This window comes from Heloderma suspectum, chromosome 6, assembly GCF_057233095.1.
Source record: "Heloderma suspectum isolate Gila_16-S chromosome 6, 16-S_ref, whole genome shotgun sequence".
NCBI classification, from domain to species: domain Eukaryota; kingdom Metazoa; phylum Chordata; class Lepidosauria; order Squamata; family Helodermatidae; genus Heloderma; species Heloderma suspectum.
The window spans coordinates 51,066,873-51,087,690 of NC_139463.1; the positions used below are offsets into that span (position 1 = coordinate 51,066,873).

Sequence of the window (20,818 nt, forward strand, 5' to 3'; positions counted from 1 at the left end):
ATCCTCAGTTCTTGAGTGCAGCATCTGAAGGCTCCCCCTGAGAGCTTTCCCCCACCCCAATTTCACCCCATTCCAGCAATCTGCTGCAGAGTTATTGCTCCCACCCCATTTACTCCATGTGCGCACTTTTGCCTATTGCTTCCAACCCCCCCTTTCTCCCTGTTCACAACCAGAAGCTCCTGTAAACCCAATAGATCATTACTGTGATAAAGCAGAGAAGGGACTTGACATAACAACAGAGAAACAACTTAACATCAGAGAAAGCACAGAACATCAAAGAAGCACAGCATTGCAACAGCAGGGATTTAAAAGAGCATCAAGAGCACTTCAGGGGGAGTTACTAAAGTTAGCCTTTAACCCTTTCACTGCAGGGGAGCGAGACTGATTTCTTACTTCTGAGTAAACATGCACAGAAGGGGGGGATCCGTTCAAGATTAAAAGCATGCTGCCTAAGGTGAATGAGTGCCCCCACTACTGTGGTAATGTGAGGGGTCTCTGCTACATTCCTGAGGATTTTCTCATTAGGAAAAACAACTTCCATTGGGGAAACAGGAGGGGATGGGGAATCCTACCCCCTTGACCACATCACTGCCAGGTCACAGAGGCAGGCCCAAGATTTAATGCTGGGGGACATGGCACACTGTGGTAAAACCTCCAGGGAGCCACTTTCAGTAAAAAAAAAAAAAAAAGTCAGAGTAAAACAAGTTTCAGAAAATGTGGCTTTTCAAGAGAGAAGTGGCTGGTTGGCTGCAGATGGGTGATGACATCCTCTGTTGTAAAGGAATTCAGACTGCTCTAACTTCACACTGAATAGCTCCTGAAGACAGCCCCCAGCATTCTGATCACACAATGGCCAACCAGCTGTCCATGAGAAAGCCACAAGCAAAACATGAACGCAACAGCACATCCCGCCCATGTACCCCAGGAACTGGAGTACACAGGCATACTGCCTCTGATATTGGAGGTAGCATATAGCCACCAGGACTAATAGCCTTCTCCTCCAGGAATTGGCCTTTTAAAGCCATTCAAATTGGTGGTCTTCACAAATTGTTGTCGATCACAAGCTGAATATGAGCCAACAATGTGATGTGGCTGCAAAAAAGACAAATGCTCTTTTGGGCTGCATTCATAGAAGCATCGCTTCCAAATCCCGGGAAGTACTAGTTCCCCTCTACTCAGCACTGGTTAGGCCTCATTTGGAGTACTGTGTCCAGTTCTGGGCACCACACTTGAAGAAGGATGCAGACAAGCTGAAGAGGGTTCAGAGGAGGGAAACAAAGATGATCAGAGGACTGGAAACAAAGCTCTATGAAGAGAGATTGAAAGAACTGGGCATGTCTAGCCTGGAGAAGACAAGACTGAGGGGAGAGATGATAGCGCTCTTCAAGTCCTTGAAAGGTTGTCACAGAGAGGAAGGCCAGGATCTCTTCTCGATCATCCCAGAGTGCAGGACACGGAATCATGGGCTCAAGTTACAGGAAGCTGGATTCCGGCTGAACATCAGGAAAAACGTCCTGACTGTTAGAGCAGTACGACAATGGAACCAATTACCTAGGGAGGTGGTGGGCTCTCCCACACTGGAGGCCTTCAAGACGAGGCTGGACAGCCATCTGTCAGGGCTGCTCTGACTTGGATTCCTGCATTGAGCAGGGTGTTGGACTCGATGGCCTTGTAGGCCCCTTCCAACCCTACTATTCTATGATTCTGTGATCACTAACTCTTGTGCAAGTGAATTCCATAGTTTAACTATGCGCTGTGTGAATAAGTTCTTCCTTTTATCTGTCCCGAATCTCTCACAACCAGCTTCATGGGATGACCCCAGGTTCTAATATCATGAGAGAGGGAGAAAAATGTTATCCAACTATGCATAATTTTGTGCACCTCTATAATGTCCCCAGTTCATCACCTTTTTTCCAAGTTAAACAATCCCAGCTACTGTAACTTTCCCTCATAGGGGAGTTGCTCCAGCCCTTAATCATTTTAATTGTTTTTTCCTGCACTTTTTTGAATGCTAACAATATCCTTTTTTTAGGTGTGGTGACCAGAACTGTACACAGTGTTCTAAGTGTGGTCGCACCACAGATCTGTATAAGGGCAGGATGATATTGGCAGTTTTATTCTCAGTTCCTTTTCTAATCATGCCTAACAAGGAACTTGCCTTTTTCAGACCCGCCTCACACTGAGTTGACATTTTCATTGAGCTGCCCACCACAACCCCAAGATCTATTTCTTGGTCGGTCACCTCTAGCTCAGATCCCATCAGGCTATACTTGAAGTTGGGATTTTTTGCCCCAACATGCATCACTTTACACTTGCTTACATTTGCAATTTGGATGCCCATTCTCCCAGTTTGGAGAGATCCTTTTGGAGAACCTCACAATCCCTTTTTGTTTTAACCACCTTAAATAATTTGGTGTCATCAGCAAACTTGGCCACTTCACTGCTCACTCTTAATTCCAGATCATTTAGGAACAAGTTGAAAAGCACTGGTCCCAATACAGATACCTGTGCGACCCCACTACTTACCTCCCTCCATTGGGAGAATTTACCATTTATTCCTACTCTCTGCTTTCTGTTCTTTAGCCAGTTACTGATCCATAAGAGGGCCTCTCCTCTTATTCCATGACTGCTAGGTTTGCTCAGGAGTCTTTTGTGAGGGACTTTATGAAATCCAGGTTGATTCTTTTTCAGTAGGGCTTGTCCTTCTCTATGCTTACTAATTTGATCTTTAATAATACTTTCATCCAATTTACCCAGAACAGACATTAAGCTAACCGGCCTGTAGTTTCCCAGATCCTTTTTTTAAAATTTGTGTTACATTGGTCATCTTCCAGTATTCTGGCCCAGAGGCTGATCTTAGGGACATATTGCTTATTTTGGTTAGAAGATCAGCAATTTCATATTTGAGTGCTTTGAGAATTCTAGGATGGATACCATCTAGACATGGGGATTTATTTGCTTTCAATTTATCAATAAGGTTGAGAGCGTCATCTTTTGTCACCTATGGTGTGACTGCAATTGGTTGCTGCACCAGTAAAAAGAACATTGTAAAGCTGGAAAAGGTGCCAAAAAAGGCAACCAAAATTATTAGGGGCTGAAGCAACTCCCCTACAAGGAGTGGTTACAATGTTTGGGGCTTTTTAGCTTAGACAAATGTAAGTGGGGATGTGATAGAAGTAAATAAAGTTATTCATGATGTGGAGAAAGTAGATAGGGAGAACTTTGTCTTTTCAGAATACTAGAGCTCAAAGTCACCCAATGAAACTGATTAGCATTGGACTCTCGTCTGGATTACTGTAAAGATTATCTTATTCTCCCAGGCACTCTGGGTTTATACTGTAGTTTTAAACTTTTTAAAGTGTTATGTTTTATCATGCTGTATTTTATGGTTTTAATTGTTGTGAACCACCCAGATAGCTTTGGCTATTGGGCAGTATAGAAATGTAATAATGATGATGATGGTGGTGGTGATAGACACATAATGGAATTCATTGCCACAAGATGTGGTAATAGCCCTGGCTTAGATAGCTTTAAAGGGAGACAAGATACATTCAAGAAGGAGGAGGAGGAAGAGGAAGAAGAGGAGAGATCTATGACGCTGCTAACATGGTGCTGAAAGAAAGCCTCCAGATCCAGAAGCAGTATGCCCCTGAGCACCAATTGCTGGATAACAGCAGTAGCTGAGGGCTGTTGCTGCTGCTTGTGGCATCTGGTTGGCCATGGCGCGGAAGAGGATGCTGGGATAGGTGGAGCAGCAGAGTCCGGTCCAGCAGCACCAGAGGCTTCCCTGATGTTGGTCTTGCTGGTCAGGTAGAGTTTTCGATTCAAGAAAACTCTGAAAAATCTTCCCCCTTCATTCTGCATGGAGAAGCGCTTCCTCTCCTCCCGCCTACTACATCCCTGCTTGTTGGCCCCCAAAGAGCACTCACCGTATTGACCTGTCGCAGAACAGTTCCTTCAGCAAAGAAAAGTGGCTTGCGTGTGTCGACGACTATCAAGTCAAAATAGGAGCGCCAGGGACGCTGCTGGGATTCCTCCAGCTGGGAACAGGGGAGATCAGGGGAGCCTGGAGTTGGTGTGATGTCAAAGCTAGGAAGATGCTGCGCTACAAATTTTGAAGTCCACGGTTCAAATCTCGCCTCTACCACAACCGTGTCAGGTGGCCTTAGACAATCCACTCTCTACCTCAGCCCCCCATCTGCTGAGGGGAATAATTGTACATCCCTACAGGGCTGTCATCTGTAACAACGACAGAATTTATCTGAAGTGCTAACTCCATTGCAAGTTCTCTGGGCTAGAGGCTGTGGCAGTTCTGGATTCTGTACAGCAGCTAGCACACCAGTGGCATTAAACCAATATTAAATAGTAGTCGCGCCTGGTTCCCATGGATGCAAGAGATGAGGGAAGGAGACAACCAGACACTGTCTTTGTGTCATTCTAGGAGAAAGCAAGAATGTCGGGCAGATGATCAGCCCAGCCAGTGGCTCTTGCTGGGGACCGCTCCTTATCCCAAAACATCACCATCCTGAAGAACAGAACTCACTGCCCTACTTAGCTTAGGTGCTGTGAGCAGCTGGTCTATTCACCCTGGTTAATGTTCATTTGGGGCTCAGGATGTTCACAAACTGCAGGACAGATGTGCGCACACACACACACACACACACACACGTGACTCACCACATCACCTTCATTGAAGTCAAACAAGTATGTCATTATTGCCTGCAAAGATACAAGCCCAGTGTTCAGCTGGACATGAAGTAGAGAGGGCAGAAATGCAGAAATGGAGGAAGGAAACTCACGTCTGTGTAGTTGTAGTCACTGTTGGTGGCAAGAAACATCTTCCCTGCATCCTTCATGCGACTCAGAAGGAGAGGAACACGTGGCTGAGTGAAAGAACACAATGTAAGAACCTAAGAAGAGCCAGGCTGGATCAGAGCAAAGGGCCATCTCGACCAGCATTCTGTTGCCACAGTGGCCAACCAGCTGCCACTAGGAAGCCCACAAGTGGGACATCAATGCAACAGCACCCTCCCACTCGTGTTCACCAGCAACTGTGAAACAGAGGTATACAGCCCCTACTACTGGAGGAAACATACAGCTACTATGACTAGTGGCCATTGACAGTCACATCCTCCATGACTTTGTCTAATCCACTTTTAAAGCCATCCAAATTGGTGGCCATCACTGCATCTTGTGGAAGTGAATTCCATACTTTAGCTATACACTGTATGAAGAAGCCCTTCCTTTGATGTGTCCTTGATGCAGCTTCATGGGACGACCATGACGTGTCTAGTATTAGAGAGGGACACAAGTACTTTTATGTCCACTTTCTTCACGTCATGCATAATTGTATACACCTCTATACAATTGGTCCCTGCTCACCTTTTTCTCTAAACTAAAAAGCCCCAAGCCTAACCTTCCATCAGAGCAAAGTTACTTCCGTCACCTAGTAATTGCCCTTTTCTGCACCTTTTCCAAATCTACAACACCCTTTTTGAGATGCAGCAACTACAAGACTGGCACTATTGTTTTTAATTATATTTCTAATGATCCCTAGCATGGATAAAGGCATTACAATACAAGGAGTTTTATTTTGGATCTCTGCCCTAATGATCCCTAGCATGGGGTTGACATTTTCACGGAGCTGTCCTCCACCCCAACCCCAGTATCATTTCCTGGTCAGTCACTGCCAGCTCAGATCCCATTCAGCATATGCAAGAAGTTAGGATCTCCCCATCACTTTAAAGTGCATCACTTTACACTTATTTACATTGAACTGTATTTGCCTTTTTATTGCAGAAATCTCCAGTTTGGAGAGATCCTTTTGGAACTCTTTGAAATACCTTTTTGTTTTTTATCCCCTTGAATAATTTGGTGTCATCAGAAAATTTGGTCACCTCACTGGTCCAGATCATAATTCCATATTATTTAGGAACAAGTTAAAAAGCCCAATATAGATCCTTGTGTGACCCCACCGTATTCATCCCTCTATTGAGAGAGCTGGCCATTTTCTGCTTCCTGTTCTTTAATCGATAAGAGAATCTGTTCTCTTATCCAATGACTGCTTAGTCTTTGATAAGCTTTTTGAAAGTCCATGTCTACCAGATCATGCCATCTACATGCTTATTGAGACTACCAAATAACTGTCAAAGGTCAGTGAATCTTTGCAGAAGCCATGTTAATTCTTCTGCCCTTCTATATGCTTCATGGTTTTATCTATAATAATAAAGGGGGGGGGTGTCTGTCATAGGTCCAAGACCATAAACCTAGACCCCTGAAACCTGGCATGCATACTAAGGCGATTCTGGGGGTGTGCACCTCAGGTTTATCCATTTTAATTAATATAAATGTGTTCATGTGGTTGAAGCCTGCAGTAACATCTTCAGCCTTACCATCACTTTCTACTTACAGTAACCTTCCCTGTGTTTTCAAAGGGCTTCATACGCATCATCATGGTGTAATCCTTACAACATGGGTGGGGAACCTCAGGCCAGGGCCTCAGTCCAGCCCTGTTGGGTGCCCAGATGGCCACGCCTCCTTTCCCTGGCTCCACCCCCTTTCTCTCACCCACTGATCGCTTGGTGGCTTAAAAGGCTGGATACCTCTCCAAAGGCTTAGTTACTGGCAGGAAGAGCTTCAAGCTAAGACAGACTGGCACTCTTGGTATTTCTGGCCCCTCCCCCTTTGGCTGCACCTTCGCCCCCCACTGGAATGTGGGACACACATCCCAGAGCTTCTCTGAAATTACATTTGGCCCTCAGGCAGAAAGAGGCTCCCTGCCCCGGCCATAAAACTACCCTTTAGTTGTACCCCTGAAGGCTGGGTGAGAGGGATTGCCTATGGCCACCTCCCCGTGGGTCCATGGCACTAGAGTCTCCCTGACCCATAGTTCAGCCTCTTGGTCACAAGCAATCCTTCTCCCGCCCCCTTGGCAGTAGTGACTTTGGGGAGAGAGTCTCTGCCATTTCCTTTAGCAACATCTGTCAAAACCCTACTGGCAGCTTGAAATTAGAAAAAATGCATTGCGTCTGACAGTCTGAGCAAGTGACGCAGCCACAGTCATGGGATTCATGAGCCGGCCATGGCGCCACACAGCACCAGCACCCTACGGTGCGCCTGAGCTGCCCCAACAGGCATAACTGACTGGGCCAAACGGGACTTGAGGAGCAACTCTGCCACCCTAGCCAGGCCTGCATGCCAGCGGCATGAATGCCGGTACTGACTCGTGACTTCAGGGAGATGGTGCACCCAGCACCCGGGAGCAGCCTGCCTGGGCAGGGACCCCCTGGGGTGTCCTGCAGCCTGGACACAGGAGACAGAGCCCCGAGTGACCAACAAGGCTCCCGGCAGTTCTCAGCCCCAGCTGGGCAACACTCACATCTTTCACCACATACTTCTCCAGATTCTCCAGCGTCTTCTCCTTGAGGCAGCCCTGAGACAGCAACACAAGAGGCCATGAGAGTTCCCCACTACAGCCAGCACCACCCCCTGCCCCACCAAGGACTGACGGTCTGGAGACCAAAAAGCCTGCCATCACTGCACCCGCTCTGGCCCCAGAACATGGGAGCTCCAGTCTCTGCTGCAGCACAGCCTTCAACAGCTGGTTGCAGGGGAAGAGCAGCCCTAGGGCTGGATCAGACCAAGCTGGGTCTATCTAGCCTAGCGTAGCATCCTGTTTCCAACAGTGACCAGACAGAAGCTCCATTTCCCAGTAGACATCTCCCTCTCCCACAAAGGGAGTTTTAAATATTGTTTATTGTGATTATATGAATATACATTGCTGTTACTTTTAAGCCGTCTTGGAAGGATTTGCATCCTGAAAGACGGGATATAAATAATTGTAATAAACAAATAATTCCTAAATCCCACAAGCAGGGCATGAAGGCAGCACCACACCTGCTGTTGTTGCGTGAGCTGCTTTGTGATGCCCGGGCACATTCGTGAGCATCTGAACTCTTCTCTTAAACTGAAGGGTTTTTATAAATCTTAAACTATATACAAGGCTATAGAGAAACATTGTCAAAAGTAGGGCCCAAAGGCAAGAGGCACAATCTGTGATATTTCTATGCAAAGCTCGAATGTATCCAAGATAAGTGCCATGACCATTCCTAACAGCGGTAGCTGGTGATAACACTGTCTCCCTGGCATTATTATTTTCGAAGAGAAAACACAGTCTCAGCTGAGCCCTAAACAAATGGAATTAAACTTGCTGCTAAACTCTAGTTCAGCAATTCAATGCTGAAGCTTCCCTCTGAGGTCTAGTCCCACAGTGAAGTTTAGCCCATTTGGGGAGCAGCAGCAGGTCTGCCTGTCCTGCTAAATGGAAATGTTCTCCCACTCTTGCCACTGTTAGGTCAGACAGATGTCCACGTATACGTTTGTGTGGAGACTTATCTGCTTGTTTCATGTAGACAGCATTTTTGGCAGGTGATGGTGTCTGCCATGTTGGAGGACAAAGACACGAGTCCTGATGGTTTGGCTAATTCCTGATGGTTTGGCTAATTCTAATCTTGTTCACCTACCCATCCCCCTACATGTCCTTCCAAGCCAGCCCAGACTGCAGGCCATCTCTTCCCGCATCCTCACCAGCCCCCTGGGCTTCCCCTCGCTCACCGAGAGGTGCACATAGTCCATGGCTTCTCTGACGTCTTGGAACATGCTGCAGAAGGACATGAAGAGATTGCCGTGTTTGTAACCGGTGTCACAACTGTGGGGGCAGAAGGAACAGTCCGAGGTTAGCAGTGGCAGAGATGTTGGCAGGCATCTGACAGAAGGGCCCTTCCTATGACAAGCAAACCTGAACTTTGAGACTGGGATGGTTTTCTGCAGAACTCCAGGCACTGGGCACCATTGGCATCCTGGTTGGGACTCTGGAGTGCCATTTGCAGGGAGTACAAAAGAGAGACAGCAGTCATGTTGAAGGAGAAATTGAAGTCCTCTCCCAGAGGAGAGAGACCCTCCTCTATTGAATGCCACCTCTCCTTCCTATTTTCCCTTTAACCCATGAAGAACCCATGCATCACGCCACATCATCATTAAGTTAAAGCTCTTGTAACCCTCATAAGCAACTATTCTTATTTTGTTATTTATTTAGTCATTACATTTCTATAATGCCCAGTAGCTGAAGCTCTCTGAAAAATACCAAAACAGTTAATCTTTCTTGCCGAATTATTAATAAAGCATTTTTAAAGGTCCATCCTTTAGGTAGCCTGACCATTCTTTCAGACCATATCTGTACTATAGAGGTATTTTCTGAAACCATCCTTCCTGTATGGGAGACTCTCCTGAGCTGAGGTTCCTCTGGACCTTGACTTTCTGTTACATTAGGTGAGAGGTACCAAAGATGGATCTGGTTTCTTTGAAGCAATCCTTTCATTTGCAGTAGAAGACCTAAGGGATTTTGCCTCTTCTTGCATAGCTCCATATTCTTGGGAGCTTTGCATTCAAACAGCATCACCTAGAGACAAGTGTTGGTAATGGTTTTGCTCTGTGCCTAACGTTGACATTAGAATGCTGTTGTTGCTTCCTTTCCTCATCCCATCTTTGAAATTCCTTCAAATCAGGTCACTGGGGTTTTAGCTGAGAAGGCTCCATCGGTAAGGGGCCCCAAAGTTGACGGCCCATAAGTAATTCTGCTGGAGAGGGACCCAAAACCAGAGAAGTGGGTCTATATGCTAGGAGTGCTAAATAAAGATCATCTGTGTTTTTCAGGAGATGGTTAAGCATTTGTACAGCTCTTCGGGGATTACTTTGGGGGTAGTGAGAGCCAGTGTGGTGGTGAGAGCGTTGGACTGGGACTTGGGAGATCCGGGTTCTAGACCCCACTAGAATGGCCATGAAGCTCACTGGGTGACTTTGGGCCAGTCACCAAGTCTCAGCCTAACCTATTTCACAGGGTTTTTCTGAGGACAAAACGGAGACGAGGAGGACCATGTAAGCCACTTTGGTTTTCTTGCAAGAGGGGAGAAGATGGCATATAGATGTAATAATAAATAAATATGGACTACTGGTACCACGGTCAAAGATACATGTGCAAACTCTTTAAACTTGTCAGAGACATACTGAGGTACATCATTGGAGACAAGGATCACTGGAACTTCATGTCTGGCAAATATTGCTGTCAGTTTCTTGGTGACCTAACAACATTTGGGTGAGCAAAGCAAGGTCAATATATCTGGAGAAATAATCAGTTACTGCAACATATGTATTCCCTCTTCAGACAGACAAATCTGTCACTACCTGTTGCCAAAGCCTCCCAGGAAGTTTGATAGGGGGTAAAGGTTCAGGGGCCTGCTCCCTTGTTTTTCTTATTTTAAAACTTTGCTTCTGCTGTTCCTTTTTCTTTTAGTTTTCCACTCACCCTTCTTGCAGCCTTCTTCCCCCGCACCCCAGTTCTCCTCTGCTGGGCCAATAAATGAGCCCACTCTGACATCATGTGGATGGTATGAAGGACAGACCAGCAGCCATGTTGAAGAAGAAGCTGAAGTGCATCTCCCAGAGGAGAGAGCCCTCCTTTATTGAATTCCGTCTCTCCTTTTATTCTCCTTTTAACCCATAAAGAACCATAACGTATCATGCCACACACATCACTCAGTATCCTTCAGCCCACCACAGATGAGGGAGGACAAAACCCAGTACACTTACTTCACATATCTGGAGCAACTCGTGAAGAAATCCACCAGGCAGGCAAAGAGGTAGGTCTCTGCGGGGGGGGGGGGGGGAGTAGAGGTCAATAAGAGCACCCCCATCCCCAGGAAAAAGCCCTGTGTGGAAATCTAAAGGAGAGAAGAGCTGCATGATAACTCTGGAGGCGAGGGATGGGCGGAGGGTGCAGCCAGGGGCTCCAGTGCTGCCCAGGGGCTCCATTCTCTGACCCAGAAACCCTTCTCCTTAAACTCAGATGTGGGAAGGCAGGTGGTATGAGGAGAAAGGCACTCTGTAATCTCTCCTTTTTTCTCACTTTGTAAATTCCAGCTCTGGCATTAAGGACCCAGGTCTGAACCAGCCCTCAAATTAAACACTCTCTGTGCAGAGTGGGCATGGCGTCTTCACACACACACACACACACACACACACACATTCCCTACCCCCTAATTATGCACAAAAAAGGAAACTCCAATGATGCAGCAAAGCATACAATTGCTTTCATTAGAGGAAAGCACCAGCTGAGAGAAGGGCCAAGAAGGCCATCCCTGTCCATCACTGCTGCTAGCTTTGTAAGCAACTACTGATGGCTTTTAGATGGGCAGTGATGGTTTATTTAAGTGGACCTTTTTAGAAGCTTGATTTTATTGTGCATTCTACTTCTATTTTAAACTGCTCTGCTTTAAGTGCAGTTGTTTTGGCTTGTTTGTTTGTTTTTAAGTTTTAGTTTTATCTTGTTTTGTCTTATTTTATGTAAGCCACCTTTTTGTAGCCCTTCATGGATCACTGCCTTGTTGCGGCGAAGGGGCTTGCATAACTCAGTGAAGCCATAAGCTATGCCGTGCAGGGCCACCCAAGACAGACAGGTCATGGTGGAGAGTTCTAACAAAATGTGGTCCACTGGAGAAGGAAATGGCAACCCACTCCAGTATTCTTGCCAAGAAAACCCCATGGAACATATCACAAGGCTACAAGATATGATGTCTGAAGATGAGCCCCTCAGGTCGGAAGGTGTCCAATATACTACTGGGGAAGAGCAGAGGGAATTTCCAAGTAGCGCCAGAAAGAGTGAAGCGGCTGGGCCAAAGCCGAAAGGACACTCAGCTGTGGATGTGTCTGGTGGTGAAAAGAAAATCCGATGCTGTAAAGAACAATATTGTTTAGGAACCTGGAATGTAAGATCAATGAATCAAGGTAAGCTGGAGGTGGTCAAACATGAGATGGCAAGACTGAACATCGACATCTTGGGCATCAGCGAACTAAAATGGACAGGCATGGGTGAATTTAATTCAGGTGGCCATTATATCTACTACTATGCGCAGGAATCCCTTTGAAGAAATGGAGTAGCACTCATAGTCAACAAAAGGGTGGGGAAAGCAGTACTGGGGTACAATCTCAAAAATGATAGAATGATCTCAGTATGAATCCAAGGCAAACCATTCAACATCACAGTAATTCAAGTCTATGCTCCAACCACTGATGCTGAAGAAGCTGAGGTTGATCGGTTCTATGAAGACCCACAACACCTTCTAGAACTAACACCAAAAAAAGTTGTCCTTTTTATCATAGGGGATTGGAATGCTAAAGTAGGAAGTCCAGAAATCACCGGGATAACAGGCAAGCATGGCCTTGGTGTACAAAAGGAAGCAGGACAAAGGCTAATCGAGTTTTGCCAAGAGAACACGCTGATCATAGCAAACACTCTTTTCCAACAGCACAAGAGGCGACTCTACACATGGGCATCACCGGATGGTCAATATCGAAATCAGATTGATTATGTCCTTAGCAGCCAAAGTTCTAGAAGCTCTATGCAGTCAGTAAAAACAAAACCTGGAGCTGACTGTGGCTCAGATCATGAGCTTCTTGTTGCAAAATTTTGGCTTATATTGAAGAACCTAGGGAAAACCACTAAACCATTCAGGTATGACCTAAATCATATCCCTTCCGAATATACAGTGGAGGTGAGGAATAGATTTCAGGGATTAGACCTGATAGACAGAGTGCCTGAGGAACTATGGACGGAGGTCCGTAACATTGTTCAGGAGGCAGCAACTCAATCCATCCTAAAGAAAAAGAAAGCAAGAAAGTGGCTGTCTGAGGAGGCTTTACAAGTAGCTGAGGAAAGAAGGGAAGCGAAAAGGAAGGGAGAAAGGGGAAGATATATCCAACTGAATGCAGATTTCCAGAGAATAGCAAGGAGAGACAAGAAGGCCTTCTTAAATGAACAATGCAAAGAAATCGAGGAAAACAATAGAATGGGACAGTATTCCAGCTGAGCTATTTAAAATCCTAAAAGATTATGCTGTTGAAGTGCTGTACTCAATATGCCAACAAATTTGGAACACTCAACAGTGGCCACAAGACTGGAAAAGGTCAGTTTACATTCCAGTTCCAAAGAAGGGCAATGCCAAAGAGTGTTCAAACTACCGTACAATTGCGCTCATTTCACATGCCAGCAAGGTTATGCTCAAAATCCTACAAGCTAGGCTTCAGCAGCATGTGAACCAAGAACTACCAGAAGTACAAGCTGGGTTCCGAAGAGGCCGAGGAACTAGAGATCAAATCGCCAACATTCGCTGGATCACGGAGAAAACAAGAGAATTCCAGAAAAACGTCTATTTCTGCTTCACTGACTACGCTAAAGCCTTTGATTGTGTGGATCACAACAAACTCGGGCAAATTCTGAAAGAGATGGGAGCACCAGACCACCTTACCTGTCTCCTGAGAAACCTGTACGAGGGTCAAGAAGCAACAGTAAGAACCACACATGGAACAACCGATTGGTTCAAAATTGGGAAAGGAGTACGACAAGGCCTCATATTGTCGCCCTGCTTATTTAATTTATATGCAGAGTACATCATGAGAAACACAGGGTCGGATGAATCACAGGTCGGAATTAAGATTGCCAGGGGAATTATCAACAACCTCAGATACGCAGACGATACCACCCTAATGGCAGAAAGCAAAGAGGATCTAAAGAGTCTCTTGTTGAGGGTGAAAGAGGAGAGTGCAAAAGCTGCTTTGAAACTCAACATTAAAAAAACGAAGATCATGGCATCTGGCCCCATCACTTCCTGGCATATAGAAGGGGAAGAAATGGAAGCAGTGACAGATTTTATTTTCTTGGGCTCCAAGATCACCGCAGACGGTGACTGTAGCCATGAAATTAAAAGATGCTTGCTCCTTGGGAGGAAAGCTATGGCAAACCTAGACAGCATAGTCAGAAGCAGAGACATCACCTTGCCGACAAAGGTCCGTCTAATCAAAGCTATGGTTTTCCCAGTAGCAACGTATGGCTGTGAGAGCTGGACTATAAGGAAGGCTGAGCGCCGAAGAATTGATGCTTTCGAACTGTGGTGCTGGAGAAGACCCTTACGAGTCCCCTGGACTGCAAGGAGGTCAAATCAGTCCACCCTAAAGGAAATCAACCCTGACTGCTCTTTGGAAGGACAGATACTGAAGCTGAAGCTCAAATGTTTTGGCCACCTAATGCGAAGAGAAAACTCTCTGGAAAAGACCCTGATGCTGGGAAAGATTGAAGGCAAAAGGAGAAGGGGACGGCAGAGGATGAGATGGCTAGATAGCATCACTGATGCAATGAATATGGACTTGAGCATGCTCCGGGAGAGAGCGCAGGACAGGAAGGCCTGGCGTGCTATGGTCCATGGGGTCAGGAAGAGTCGGGCACGACTGAACGACTGAACAACAACAACAACAACATTATGACTTCTTAGTATATTGAGAGCCAATGTGGTGTAGTGGCTAGAATGTTGGATTGGGAGTCAGGAGATCTGGGTTCTAGTCCCCACTTGACCATGGAGCTCACTGGGTGACGATGGGCCAGTCACAGACTCTCAGCCCAACCCACCTCACAGGGTTGTTTTTGTGCGGATAAAATGGAGGACGAGGACGATTACTATGTACGCCACCTTGGGTTCCTTAAGGAGGAAAAAAGGTGGGATATAAATGTAATTAAATAAATAAATAAATAAATAATTCTTATGTATATGTCGTACTCAATTTTGTTTTGTTTGAACAGCTATGTGCAATATGCTTTTGTTGGCCATCTTGGGATATGAACGGGAGGATGGGATACAATACCATACAATGTTAGTCCCTTCCTAAAAGCCCTACTACTCATCTGGGCTTCCAGTCCCTTTTAGAGGACAACTGCATTCAGGTTTGAGCCCATTTCTGCTGAGGAAGAGCAAGGACATGCTCATGTGCACTGGGGCCCTTGACAGTCAGCTGGCCAAGCAGTGTCTTCTGCACTTGATGGGGTTTCTGTTTTGTGCCTGGATTGGTGGGTGGGAGCTCTATGTGGAGGAACAAAGGGCCATGCTCTTCCTTCCCCCATAGGTGTTTGCACTAACTCACACCTTGGGGGTACACGAGCCCCCTGACTTCTTGGTTGGGAGCTCCCTCCCCCCACAAAGTCCCCTTCGCACATACCTGTTAAGTTAAATAAAGTGTTTAGAATGTGGAACCGCTTCATGTCATCCCTCTGGATGAACTTGTTGGGGTAAGAATTCCAGATGTCAGCCCTAGGGGTGGAAAACGGCGCCCGTGAACAGGGGGCGGGGCCGCGGGCAGCGGTGGAGGCCTCACCGGGCAGCGCCACAGCCTCTGCCAGCCCCACGCTCCACTCCTGTTCAAGACGGTAAGACCCCCTGGCCTGTCCCTCCCCCCACTCCGTCAGCAGGCAGCCTCCGCCTCTCAGCCCCCTCTGGGGGCCTTGCAATGCCCTTCTGGGTGCTTCTTCGGGGGGCACGTGGCTGAACGTTCGTGCCGATGAGCCATCCTGCTCCTTTGCCCCAAGCCTGGTCCTGCCCTGGGGGCCTCTGGCACCAGTCTCCACCCGGGCTTTCCTGGGATCCTGCTGCCAGGAGGAGGAGGGGGAGTCAGGAACGGCCCCTGTGGGCTGGGCAAGCGGCTGCCTGTGCCCAAGAGCCCTTCCACCTCATGGCCGTATCCCCCAGCCCCACCCCCAGCCCGGTCACCTCAGAGCTAAACTGCCAACCCGGGCAGCTCAGCTATGCTTGCAGCTGCCAATCCCCCCCCCCCCGCTCCGGTAACAATAGCTGGAATGCCGGGGGGGCGGAAAGGAGCTCGGCCTGGGCACCAGCCGCTCAAAACAGCTGCTGGAGGAGGAACCGCCCCTGCAGCAGGCAAGGCAAAGGGCGCAGGGAGTGGGGCCGGCCACGGGAGGACAGTGCCCCCCGCCCCCTCGGCGGTGCCGCTTTGGATCCCTCTCCTTTGCTCCTCCCACGCTCTCGGCCCGGCCTGAGGCGAGACCTCCCTCCAGATCAGAACATGGCGAGGCCCGCCCTGCTGGAGCGGTCGGGCTGCTTCCCAGGATGGCCAGCCAGAGGCCTCTGGGAAGCCAGTGGCGGTGGAGAGCGCCGCCCATGCTCACTGCTGCTCCTCAGCGACTGGCGCTCGGAGGGCCGCTGCAGCTGGACCTCCCAGAGGCTGCATCGCCATAGGCCCAGATGCTCCCTGCCTGGTCCCCACTCCGTCAACTAATGATGTGCTGCTCTGGGAGGAAGAACACGCTTCTGCCCACCCTAAACCACCTGCTGCCAGCCCCCCTGTGACAAGAGAGGGCAGGAAAGGCCTCCTTCCCCACCCCTGGCCTCGCTTCATGCCCCTCGGCCATGCCCTTAAAGGCAGCTCAAAGGCCCCGCGTGCAGCTGAGGCTTCCCCACAGGGAAGGCGCTTCATCCAGGCCCTTCTTCTGGCTGCTCGCGATCCGCACAAAGGCTTGAGCCAAACCCTCCCCTGGCGCTCCCCTGCCCCTCCCAAGAGACCCTGAGCCGGAACCAGAGAGGCACTGAGCGGGGGTTGGACTCAGTGGCCTTGTAGGCCCCTTCCAGCCCTGCTATTCTGTGATTCTAGGCCTCCGCTCTATACCTTTTCATGGCTGCACAGAAAAATCAGGATAGAAGGCTGATCACGGGTTCCTGTAACATGACTGATGGCACCGCCCGTCCCTCCACGGGAAGTCAGAAGCCCTTCCAGTGACTTTAAAGGCGGAGGGAACCCTCCTTCCAGATAGGTTTGCTTGGGTCCTCATGGTGCTTCCACAGGAGGCTTCCCATCTACTGGTTTTCTCCCCGCCCTGCCCCGCCCCCCCCACGCTGTCATTGCTCTTCCCTGGCTTCCCAACAACCCCGTAAGGTGGGCTAGAAAAGAGAGTGGCTGGCTCCCCCCCCCCCCGCACTGTTGCTGCCCTTCCCCCTTATTCTGGCTTCCCAACGACCCTGTAAGGTGGGCTGGAAGAAGAGAGAGAGGCTGGCCTGCTTCCCAGTCATATGGATGTTTTCACAGGCATGACTACAAGTCCATCAATGGCTGTATGCACATACATGCCAACGCTGTGCAGATGTCTGCGCCACCTTCTTCCATGCCATCCTAGATAGCTGCCACTCAGAAGACATGGTTGAATCAAAGGAGCGCCTCCTCCCTCCCTGCATGTGTGCAAAGGAGTGTGCGGGGGGAGTCTTGTTTTCATCTCTTGACTTGTGCTGTACTGTTTTCTCACAGCCCCCAGGAAAGCTACAACTAACTTCTGAGTAGACATAAGATCGTACTGTTAAGTCTGCAACCCTCAGCAACTTACTTGGAAGTAAGCCCACTGAATTTAATGGGGTGCTCTGAATCAACAGAGGATGTTGATTCTGAGCTTGGTGGGGGAACAGATCTGTCTCCCTTCATTTCAGGGAGGCATTTTACCCTCTTCTCCCTCTGATTGAGAAATGTGCTCAAGCATTTACATGGCAGGTACAGAGAGAGCGCAGTTGGTGGGCAATTTCTGCCCTTGCACTTGTCAAATCTGCTTGGTCTCCTTCCATGCAAAGAACCCTCTCACCTGCCCTTCCCTCCTTGCTCAGGATCTCCCGGGTGAGACATACCCTGCAGCCCATCCTCAATGCCTTCCTCATCCTGACCACCCCAAACAATTGAAAACAAATGCCCACAGCTGCCCAGACACAGCGGTTTCTTCCGCTATTGGAGAATTTCACAGGTAGGTCATGGCACTCCTGTTCCGTGGGCTGGAAAAAATACCACATCTTTTGTGTTTGGGGAAAACACAGGATAGGCTGAGGGAAATGGCGGGAGACACCCTGGAGGTTCACGACATCATCTAAAGAGCCTGCGAACTAAACTTCTGCGAGAGAGCCATCTCAATAGCAGGATAAAAGCTCTGTGTGAAGAAGCCCCAGGTTGACTTCCTCTCTGTTTAGGGCGCAGTCCTATATAGACAGACAGGTGCCTCCAACCTCCCTTGAAGTCAGAGGCAACTGCCTATCCAATGCAGGGCAGAAGCAGCACAGAAGAGAGGATTCCCTCCATGCTGCAGCCGCCCTGCACTTTGCCTTAGACATGTGTTTTTGCCTTCAGGGAGGGGCCAGGAATGGGGCTGGAGACCACACAGGAAGCTATCTGAAACAGCTTCCCAGGTCTCCTCCCATCCCTGCCCGCAGGAACGCCCCGTTTTCACCCCTCTGTGCTCCATGTTATGAGGGCAGTTTCCCAGCTGTGAGCTCGGAGCACGGTTTCCCAGCTGTGGCTTCCCAGCTATGAGCTCAGAGCCAGGAAACCGAAAAATCCTCTCTCTCCCAAATGCTGTCTAGGGGACATAGGATTGCTCTCTTAGTCAGGCAGGCATTTAGCATATAAGCTGGTCTGCTGCTAAAGGGTTTTTTTAATTGGTTGGTGCTGCTTATTACTTTGTTGTTGTGTTTTTAATTGTGTCTTTAATTTATTTGTTTTTATGCTATGTTTTAATTAAGGTTTTGTTTTTAAACCAGATTCTATTGTTAGCCACCTTGAGTGCCATTTTCTGGCAGAAAGACAGCGCATATAAACTGATTAAATACATAATAAAATGCCCTTGAGAATCCCCAGGGGACCACAGCTCCAGCCCCCAGGAGAAGAGAAGCAGCCACCAAGGGGAGCTCTCAGTTGCCCTCCCATCCTCAGCCCTGTTTCCACGTTGGCAATTCCATGGGGCAAACAGCTCTGTAACAGCTGTGGGAGACCCAGCCCCCTCTGTCCACAGCAGCAGCGGTGGCCTTGCTGAGCAGGCTCTTCCATTCCAGAGCCGCACAGTTCTTTTGGGGCAACAGCAGAAGCCCATGGCTAGGTCAGGGAATGGGGAGACGAGAAAGTAGTGCATACCCCTTGAGGAAGCAGAAGCCATGTGCGCACACCAGAAGGTTCCCATGGGAGTCCACCTTCAGCAAATTCCCATACAGGGCATCAAAGACCAGGCCCCTAAGGGAAGAGAAGAGAAGAAGGGAGCCCCCCCATACACACACCGGATCCCTTTCTGACAGCCAAGTCTCCACAGGCCATGTTACATCCAGCTCTGCCTTGGCTCACTGGGCCTGCAAGGACTTTACTGCTGCCTGGGCTGGGCTCTTCCTTACCTGGTAGGGAAAGTGGGGTCATATTTATACTCCAGGATCTCATGGGGGTATCCGATGGACACCAGGCGCTCCAGCAAAAGCTCAAATGCCAGCTCTTCATAGTCAGGGGACTTGTACACTGCAAAGGCAAAGAGGAGAGTCACTGCAAAGGCAAAGAGCAGAGCCCTGCATGGCTTGGGATCACAATACCTGATGGCACACCTGTCCTGAAATGAACCGACCCATACACTACGCTCTGCATCCAAGGTCCTTCTCTGGGTGCCTCCTACGAGGGAAGCTCAGAAGGTGGAGATGAGGGAGAGGGCCTTCTCAGTGGTGGCCCCCTCATCTGTAAAACGAGCTCCCCAATGAGGTCTGCCTGGCACCAACATTATTATCTTTTCGGTGCCAGGTTGGCATTTGGCAGCACATGATTAGTTTTTAATCGGTCCTGGATGTGTCTTTAGTTATGACTGAAAGTTCAAAGCTGGTTTTAGTTATATGTTCTTTGTGGATATTGTCTGTGTGCTTTTATGTAAATGGCTTTTAAACTTTGTATATTGTATTTTAATGTTTTAACTTCTGTAAACTGCCCAGAGAGCTTCAGCTATGGGACAGTATAGAAATGATGATGATGATGATGATGATGCATGTTCCTGGGTCACTCTTTGCAGGGTGTGTCCATCTTTGATCACACCAAAGAAATGGGTCACCCAAGCACAAAAGTAAACTCAGGAAATCTTTGACGCCATCTGGCAAATGCTGTTCCACTGACTTTTTTTTTCCTGGTCTCATATCCTAAACATTCAAATATAGAATGCAGAAAGAGCACACAAACTGACGAGTCTAAATGGAGATATGGGCAAGTTGTCATGATTTGCATACTATGAGCAAAAGAACTGCATTGTTGGATCAGACTGAGGCTCAGCTAGAATGGCACCATGTTCTCAATAGCAGCCAGGCAAATGCTTTGGGGAGCACTCAAGCAAGACCAGAAGGCAATTGCTTCCCCCATTACCTGTCCCCAGCATACTCATAGGGATGCTGTCCCTGAACAGGGAGACCCATTAAGCCAGGCAGACACACGCTCAAGGCCTCTTACTTACTTGCTAGTGTATAGTCCATATCAAAGCCAAAGCATTTGATCTTCTCCAGTGCCAGGCTCCGGTTCACAAAGATCCTGAAAAGGAGATGGTATAGCAAGGCGATGAGGGGCCATCAGCTATAGTCCTGCTGTTGCCAGACAGCACTGTTCCACCACCATTTTGTGTGCTCCCTCATGGGCCCCTTGGCTCGAAATGCTATATTTTGTCTGAAACGTTCAGCTGGTCTGGCAAGGATCAAGCAAACTAGGATGAAATGCACCTGAAAGTTTCCTGCGAAAAGCCTTCTATTGCAGTGGTTAGAAACCTCTAGTCTGTGGGCCGAATAAGGCTTGCGGGGGTTCCACATCCAGCCCACCAGCTTCTGCCCCAGACCCTGCCCCCTCTCCCTGCCAAGAAAAAGTTTTTACCTCTGATCAGTACCTGATCAGAGGTGGAGGCTGTCTTCACACAGCTTTTATCCTGCGATTGAGATTGCTCCTTCACAGAAGTTTGCAGGCTCTTTAGATGAGGCCTTGAACCTCCTGCACTAAATGCCCTTTGTTGTTTTTAAATAGATCGCAGATAATGAGCTATCAAATTACCCCATTGTGTTATGCTTGAGTTCCCTCCATGAAAAGAGTAAAAGCAGCAAGAAGAGGGGGGAGATCAATGAAA

The 20,818-nt window shown here is 48.3% G+C and overlaps 1 protein-coding gene across 5 annotated transcripts in view; it reads right to left on the reverse strand.

The window, feature by feature from the left end:
• NT5DC4 (5'-nucleotidase domain containing 4) overlaps positions 1-20,818 on the reverse strand; it is a 66,151-nt gene that overhangs the window by 28,510 nt on the left and 16,823 nt on the right. For 4 of the 5 annotated variants that reach the window (XR_014783778.1, XR_014783777.1, XM_084804255.1 and 1 more), the window contains exons 2-11: positions 20,165-20,238; positions 19,080-19,197; positions 18,829-18,924; positions 15,097-15,188; positions 10,645-10,702; positions 8,614-8,707; positions 7,379-7,432; positions 4,800-4,883; positions 4,678-4,719; positions 3,930-4,040 (exon numbers count right to left, since the gene is read on the reverse strand). Coding sequence is in view for 3 of the 5 variants with exons in the window: in XM_084804255.1 (XP_084660381.1) it covers positions 3,930-4,040; positions 4,678-4,719; positions 4,800-4,883; positions 7,379-7,432; positions 8,614-8,707; positions 10,645-10,702; positions 15,097-15,188; positions 18,829-18,924; positions 19,080-19,197; positions 20,165-20,238 (823 nt within the window). In the remaining 2 variants the exon portion in view is untranslated. The remainder of the gene's footprint in view (positions 1-3,929; positions 4,041-4,677; positions 4,720-4,799; positions 4,884-7,378; positions 7,433-8,613; positions 8,708-10,644; positions 10,703-15,096; positions 15,189-18,828; positions 18,925-19,079; positions 19,198-20,164; positions 20,239-20,818) is intronic. The other variant, XM_084804256.1, reaches the window with a different exon arrangement.